This window comes from Rhinopithecus roxellana, unplaced genomic scaffold, assembly GCF_007565055.1.
Source record: "Rhinopithecus roxellana isolate Shanxi Qingling unplaced genomic scaffold, ASM756505v1 contig5067, whole genome shotgun sequence".
Classification (NCBI taxonomy): domain Eukaryota; kingdom Metazoa; phylum Chordata; class Mammalia; order Primates; family Cercopithecidae; genus Rhinopithecus; species Rhinopithecus roxellana.
The window spans coordinates 8,908-17,211 of NW_022143778.1; the positions used below are offsets into that span (position 1 = coordinate 8,908).

At 47.3% G+C, this 8,304-nt stretch overlaps 1 protein-coding gene across 1 annotated transcript; it reads right to left on the reverse strand.

The window, feature by feature from the left end:
• Nucleotides 1-3,233: 3,233 nt before the first annotated feature.
• LOC115896121 (interactor of HORMAD1 protein 1-like) lies at nucleotides 3,234-5,890 on the reverse strand (the record flags this gene model as incomplete). The annotated part of the gene is given in 4 exon segments (XM_030926549.1): nucleotides 3,234-4,741; nucleotides 4,743-4,915; nucleotides 4,918-5,149; nucleotides 5,787-5,890. Coding segments are annotated over 4 exon segments (1,265 nt in total), but the record flags the coding sequence as incomplete, so codon positions are not given.
• Nucleotides 5,891-8,304: the final 2,414 nt, after the last annotated feature.

Sequence of the window (8,304 nt, forward strand, 5' to 3'; positions counted from 1 at the left end):
GTAGCTGGGATTACAGGCACCCGCCACCATGCCTGGCTAGTTTTTGTATTTTTAGTACAGATGGGGTTTCACCGTGTTAGCCAGGATGATCTTGATCTCCTGACCTCGTGATCCACCCACCTCGGCCTCCCAAAGTGCTGGGATTACAGGCATGAGTCACTGCACACGGCCTAATTTTTTTTTTAAACCTTAGGAATAAATTAAGAAACGATATCTTTTTCTGATGATCCCCAGAGACAGGCAGTGTAATTTTTAATTAACCCAGTCTTATTAGGAGATAAGTTTACTCTTCATTCTACAGAGACACTTAACTCATGGAACACTGAGTCACTCTGACCCTTGACTTCATTACACAAAATGAAATACTTCTGAAGAAATACAGAATTTCTTAACTCATAGCAGGATCAAAGAACAAAGGGTCCTGCTTTCGCATTTCAAAATTGGACACAGTTCTCAACAAGGCCACAAATACTTATGGAGTCTCAACTCTAAATTAAAATGACTAATCATTAAACTGTTCAACTTAGAGTAATAAAAGATGTCTAGATACAGACCCCTCTGGCCTATAGTCAGTCTGGGAATGGTTAGAAAGAACCAACCCTTTGTGTGGCTGGGCTCCTTCCATATCTTCCTTGCACAAGCAATGAAACCCAGCAGGGAAAGCAGTGGAGCTGGCAGAAGGCAGAGTGAGAAGACATCCAGTGAGGACTGAAGGGAGAGGAAAGGCCAGGGCAGCCTCAGGTACAGCTCATACCTTAACTTCCTTGGCCTCAGAGAGGGTTGCTATGATTGCCTGTGGCTCCCTACAGACCACAGGAGGCCCTTGGTCTGGAAATGAGAGTGAGAACAGTTTAGGCTGGTGTCTGGCAGCCCTGCCATAGGTGTCCCAGGAAAATTCAACTCCTCCATATTGAGATTTTGATGGGACACACATCCCTGAAAATAATGTAAAAAAATAAGAAACAAGAACCATTGCTTTCTACAGTGGTCCACTCAGTGGCCCCAATGTTATTTACTGTACTGGCTTGGAAATGGGCAAATTCTGGAAACTATCCATCCCATGAGGATTTTCCCCTTCATATAATACAGGAAAGGGAAAAACCAGTTTGAATGGGTTGTGTTTATTCAAAATCATCTTGTGAGAGCCTTAGGAACTAAAAAGATGGTATGTATCTGATTTTCATGTTTTTTTTTTTTTTTTTTTTTTTTTTGAGACAGAGTCTCACTCTGTCACCCAGGCCAGAGTGCAGTGGCATGACCTCGGCTCACTGCAACATTTAACTCCCGGGTTCAAGTGATTCTTCTGCCTCAGCCTCCAGAATAGCTGGGACTACAGGTGCGTGCCACCATGCCCAGCTAATTTTGTATTTATTTATGTTTTTTGAGACGGAGTCTCACTCTGTCGCCCAGGCTGGAGTGCAGTGGCGCAATCTTGGCTCACTGCAAGCTCCGCCTCCCGGGTTCACGCCATTCTCCTGCCTCAGCCTCCCGAGTAGCTGGGACTACAGGCGCCCACCACCATGCCCGGCTAATTTTTTTGTATTTTTAGTAGAGACGGGGTTTCACCGTGTTAACCAAGATGGTCTTGATCTCCTAATCTCGTGATCCGCCCGCCTCGGCCTCCCAAAGTGCTGGGATTACAGGCGTGAGCCACCGTGCCTGGCCTAATTTTGTATTTTTAGTAGAGATGGGGTGTCACCATATTGGCCAGGCAGGTCTCGAACTCCTGACCTCGTGATCCACCCGCCTCGACCTCCCAAAGTGCTGGGATTACAGGCGGGCGCCCTGATCTTCTCTCCCCTCTCCCTCCTGTCTTCTTCCTTCTCCCTTCCCTTCTCCCTTCCTTTCCTTTCCTTTTCTCTTTCATTTTGAGATGGAGTCTCGCTTGTTCTGTTGCCCAGGATGGAGTGCAGCAGCGCGATCTCGGCCCACTGCAAACTCCTCCTCCCCCTCTCGGGTTCTTGCCATTCTCCTGCCTCAGCCTCCTGGGTAGCTGGGACTACAGGCACCTGCCACCACGCCTGCCTAATTTTTTTTTATTTTTTTTGTATTTTTAGTAGAGACAGGGTTTCACTGTGTTAGCCAGGATGGTCTCAATCTTCTGACTTCGTGATCCACCCGCCTCGGCCTCCCAAAGTGCTGGGATTACAGGCGTGAGCCACCACTCCTGGTCCCTGATTTTTCATTTTTAAGAGACAGGGTCTTGGTCTGTCACTCAGAGGGGAGGTACAGTGGCACAATCATAGCTCACTGTAACCTCAAACTCCTGGGCTCAAGTGATCCTCCCATCTCAGCCTTCCAAGTAGCTGAGATCACAGGTGCATGCTGCCACGTCCAGCTAATTTGTTTGTTTGTTTTTGTTTTGTAGAGATGGGGTCTCACAGGCTGGGCGCAGTGGCTCACGTCTGTAATCCCAGCACTTTGGGAGGCTGAAGCGGGCGGATCACCTGAGGTTGGGAGTTCAAGACCAGCCTGACAAATACAGGGAAACACCATCTCTACTAAATATACAAAATTAGCCCGGTGTGGTGGCGCATGCCTGTAATCCCAGCTACTCGGGAGGCTGAGGCAGAAGAATCGCTTGAACCCGGGAGGTGGAGGTTGCAGTGAGCCGAGATCGCGCCATTGCACTCCAGCATGGGTAACGACAGTGAAACTCCTTCTTAAAAAAAAAAAAAAAAAGAGATGGGGTCTCACCATGTTGTCCAGGTTAGTCTTGAGCTCCTGGCCTCAAGCAATCCTGCCTCAGCCTCCCCAAGTACTAGGATTACAAGTGTGAACCACTGTGCCTGGCTTCTATTTTATTTCATAAGTAAATTAAAAAATTAAACTGGGACATCAGTTTGATAAACTTGAAAGAAAAAACAGGCCAGGCGCAGTGGCTTAAGCCTGTAATCCCAGCATTTTGTGAGGCTGAGGCAGGCGGATCATGAGGTCAGGAGTTCGAGACCAGCCTGGCCAACATGGTTAAACTCCCATCTCTACTACTAGAAATACAAAAATTAGCTGGGTGTGGTGGTGGGTGCCTGTAATCCCAGCTACTCAGGAGGCTGAGGCAGGAGAATTGCTTGAACCTGGGAGGCAGAGGTTGCAGTGAACTGAGATCACACCACTGCACTCTAGCCTGGGTGACAGAGCAATATTCCGTCTTGTGGGGAAAAAAGAAAGAAAAAATATATATGCTTTTAAATGTTTTATTTCTGATAACAAAAAATACATATGTGTTGCAAAAATTCAAAAAACTTCAGCAAGATATAAAAGGAAAGCCAAAGTCCCATATAAGCCCACTGCTCTTCAGAAATAATACAAGGTCTACAATACTACTAGTTTTAAGAAAGTGCTTGAAAAACAGGACAAGGGAAAAAGCACCCAGGAAGAAAAATGGCTTGTGAGCAGTGATGCTCTGGACATTTGCTAGTGCATGTCATCTCTTTCACTGTCAGGCTTATCATTTTCTCTGTTCACAAGAAGATTTAGGGTGTATGTCTACTGATCAAAAAATGCAAACTGACAACGTAAGTGGCTAAAAATAAAGAAAAAAATCCTGAGGCCTGAAAATGTATTGGTCATGTGTAGGGAATATTTTAAAGACCCAAAAATGTTGTTTGGAGTCATGCTGCCACAGCAAGTTTTATGAGAGCCCTTCTGCTACACAGTATTCCATAAGGAGGCCTGCCCGCCTTTCGCCAAGTACAGGCACCCTGCTCCAGATGCACCACCACCACCAGGCTGCTGCCTCAGCTCTCATCACCACCATTTTCACATTTCATTCCAACAAGTAAGGATGCACTTAATCCTTGTCATGGGCAGCGTCTGGTACCCAGAGTGCTGGACCTTCCCTCCCCTCGTGCCCATTGACCCCACCTCAGCAGGGCCTCTGACTCTAGGGTACTTGGCAGGCTTCAGGGACTTTCTGCTCTTGGCCAGCCCAAATGTCCTGCGATTTGTCTTTCTAGCTGAGACCAATAAATCAACTGTGGGCTGGTCAGAAGCCATCATCATCACTGCTATCAAAACCCAGGTCATAGAGCAAATTCTTTCCTGCCTCCTTGCATAGAGGGGTCTCTGAACATCCAAGATTGAGGTCACTGAACCAGCTCATCTGGTGGTCCCCCTGGGAACTGCTGGAAAGTAGCCTGTTGTCTTGGGAAGAGCATCTGCTGAACTGCAAGAGTCTTCCCTGCACTGCCCTTGCTGTCTTATTGGGCACGACTGTTCCTCCCAGAATACGGCAGACTGGTTTTCTGGGGCTCCTGGGATATTGCAGATGCAGAGGCTGAGCATGGGGTTCCTGCTGCCCCAGTAAGGGCCTTTGTGGGACAGAAATTGCAGGCTGAGGACTCTGATATTTGGAATTGAATTTACAGGTCTGGTTTGGGATTTGTTTTTGCTTCCTGGCTAGGAGCCTGCCTCTGTGGGCCCTGTGGGCCTTCCTGGGCTGCTGCTTCTTGTCTTTCCCCTGCATTTCTTCAGTCCCATCTTTCTGTTTAGTCACCAAATGTTCACATGGGTCACACAAAAACATACTTTGGGCTTGGTATTTTTGGCAGGCATTCTTAATGCTGGTTGAAAAGTTGTTTATCTCCAGTGATGTGAGCTGTGAGGCTCCTTGGGAAACCAGGTCCCTGTCACTAGGAATCTTATGGCCTTGGATGCTGGAACCACAGTTCTTGGCACCTGTTTTAATAACAGCCCAGTTCTTGCAGTTAGTCTGCACTGCCTTGTCCTTTACATGCCTGTTTTCTTTCATGGGACCCAAATGCTGGCAGTGCAGCCTCTTCTTGGAGAGCATCATTCTTTGCTCCTTCACCCCAGACACCAAATTCTCCAGGTTGTAGGGAACCCATACCAGGATTCCATGCAGCAGGGAAGGCCTGGGCCTGCCATAAAACTGGCTTCTCAAAGGTGTATTTTCCTGCCCGGTGAGATTGGGGCTCTGGGCCAAAGGTGGCGACGTCTGAGAAGCGCTGTCTTTTACATGCCCAGGTACTGGAGGCACTGAGATCAATCTCTTCAGCTCTGCTAGGACACTAGGCACATTCAGCTGGCCTAGCTGCTCACACAGCTGCTGGAATTCCTGACTCTGCTGAGCAACTAAAACTTCAAGGTGCTTCAGGTTGGACTTCATTTCTATAAACTCTGCTTGTCTCTGGGGAGAGAGGCAGTGAGAAAGACAGTGATGGACAGTGCAAGTCAGAAAGCACAATAAACATGAGAACAGACCACTGGATGTGACCGCAGAACCACGGCTTGCTCCCTGTAGGGAACCTCCCAGGGTAAGCAAAACTACACTCTGGAGTTGAACCCCTGGGGCCCACATCATGTCAAGGAACCTTGGGAAAGGAAGCTAGCCTATATGCTGGCCCCTTTCCAAGTGGCCTGTGCTGGCCTCTGGTCTTAGCTGAAAATATGCAACTTTAAAGGTTTCTCAGCCGGGTATGGTGGCTCACGCCTGCAATCCCCAGCACTTTGGGAGGCTGAGGCAAGTGGATCATGAGGTCAAGAGATTGAGACCATCCTGGCCAACATGGTGAAAAACTCCGTCTCTACTAAAAATACAAAAATTAGCCAGGCGTGGTGCTGCGCACCTATAAGTCCCAGCTACTCGGGAGGCTGAGGCAGAAGAATCGCTCGAACACGGGAGGTGAAAGTTGCAGTGAGCCAAGATCGTGCCACTGCACGACAAAGCAAGACTCTGTCTCAAAAAAAAAAAAAAAAAAGTTTCTCTCTGGATCTGGTTACAAAGCCCAAAACACACTTGGAAAGAGGTTGGGGTTTACACTTACAGCTTCAGATCTTTTCTTCATCTCAAGAATGGCCTGCTCCATGTTGCCTTTGTCCTGGACTGCCTCAAACACCAGGTCATTCTGAACCTGCACAGTCTCTTGTACTAAATACAAAACAATGACAGTTTACCTCCTGAAGACTATGTATGCATCTGCCCAAACCACAGAACCACAGCAGTGAAAAGGGAGGAGCTGGATGCAGACCAGAGTGGTTCCTCCAGGTTCTCTTTCCCTCCCTCCTTGACAAGATCCTGGCTAGGGCAGACCTAACCTCAGCACCTGCTGGGGACTCTTGAGAATGGGGACTCTGAGACAACAGCACTAACCTCTGTGGCCTTCCTTCTTGGCCCTGTCATCAGAGTGATCTTTGTAGAATGTAGGTATCATGCACCTCTGAAACCTTCATTGAAACATTTTTTTCTTTTTTTTTTTTGAGACGGAGACTAGCTCTGTCACCTGGACTGGAGCGCAGTGACACGATCTTGGTTCACCGCAACCTCGACCTCCCAGGTTTGAGCGATTCTCCTGCCTCAACTCCCGAGTAGCTGGGATTACACGTGTGTGCCACCACACCCGGCTAATTTTTGTATTTTTAGTAGAGATGGGGTTTCACCATGTTGGCCAGGCTGGTCTTGAACTCCTGACCTCAGGTGGTCTGCCCGCCTCAACCTCCCAAAGTGCTGGGATTACAGGCGTGAGCCACTGTGCCCAGCCCATTGAAACTTTCAATGGCACCCCACTGGCCACTGAACAAAATCTAAATCTTTAAATTGGCTAACAAGATCTGGGCTCACTTCCCTTTACCCATTTGTCCTCCTCCATATCTCTGTACTCTGTTTTCTCTCTCACCACTGGCCTTCGTACAAAGTCTTCCCTTAGCTTCAAGTACCCTGCTTCTGTCCCTGTCATCCCCCCAACCCACCAATCGCCACCTTAGTCCAGCTAATTCCTATTCTTCCTTCTACTTTCAGGAGTAACCTCCTCAGAAAATACCATTTCCACTCGGCTAGGGTGTTGCTTCTCTCTGCTGGTAGCACCGTGTATGTTCCCTACTATCATTTATTGCCCTCCATTTATTTATCCCATACTTAACACTTGGACCCAAATAGACTTGGGGACCTAGGTGCTAACTACATCAGGACTGATACTGATTTCCCTCTTTTACACAGTGAGATTCTGCACACACACACACACACACACACACACACACATTTAATGACACAAATTGTGTTGCAATTTATTGCCATCCTCTTGCTAGACTACAGGTCATATGAAGATGCTTTTATATTTATTCAATGAACGTTTAATGAGCATATACTATGTGGCCAGGCACTATGGATATAATAGTTATCAAGACAGATAAAGCTAGCCAGGCGTGGTGGCTCACGCCTGTGATCCCAGCACTTCAGGAGGCCGAGGCGGGCAGATCACCTGAGGTCAGGAGTTTGAAGCTAGCCTAGCCAACATGGTGAAATCCTGTCTCTACTAAAAATAGAAAAATGAGCCAGGCATGGCGGCAGGTGCCTGTAGTCCCAGCTACTCGGTTGGCTGAGGCACGAGAATTGCTTGAACCTGGGAGGTAGAGGTTGCGGTGAGTTGAGATCCCGCCATTGCACTCCAGCCTAGGTGACAGAGCGAGACTTCATCTAAAAAAAAAAAAAAAAAAAAAAAAAAAAAAGACAAAAGACAAATAAGCCCTCTTGAAATTGCAATCTTAGGGAAAACAGGTAGTTAATGACTAATTATACAAATAAATTATACAAATAACTAAATGTAATAACTGCTCTAAAGGAAAAGTATATTGTGCTTGAGACCATGTAACATGTAGACTTAGTCACTCTCAGGGGTAAGATTTCCCTAAGAAACTGTTATTTAGCTGAATTATCATAAAACTGTAAGGGAAAGAATATTACCAACAGAAGAAAGAGCATGTTCCAAACAGGAATTGAGATCAGCATGGCTGAAACATGGTGAGCAAGGGGTCCAGGAGCAGGCCACAGCTGAGGGGAGGCAGGTCACAGCTACACAGAGGGGTGTATGGGCCATGGCAAGATTGGTGGGCTTCATTCTTTTTTCTTTTTTTTTTTTATTTGAGACACAATCTCATTGTCACCTAGCTGGAGTGCAGTGGCATGATCTCAGCTCACTGCAACCTCTGCCCCCGGGTTCAAGCAGTTCTCCAGCCTCAGCCTCCGGAGTAGCTAGGATTACAGGCATGCACTACCATGCCCAGCTATTAATTGTATTTTAATAGAGATGGGGTTTTGCCATGTTGCCCAGGCTGGTCTCGACCTCCTGACCTCAGGTGATCCACCTGCTTCAGCCTCCCAAAGTGCTGGGATTACAGGCATGAGCCACCATGCCTGGCCGAGATATACACCTTTATCTGAAGGTTTATTGTCAGACACTGTGCTAGGAGCATGGGAAACAATTTTGAACAAAACTGTCTACCTACATGAATTTTTTTTTTTTTTTGAGACTGAGTCTCCTGTTGTGAGGCTGGAGTGCAGTAGCACAA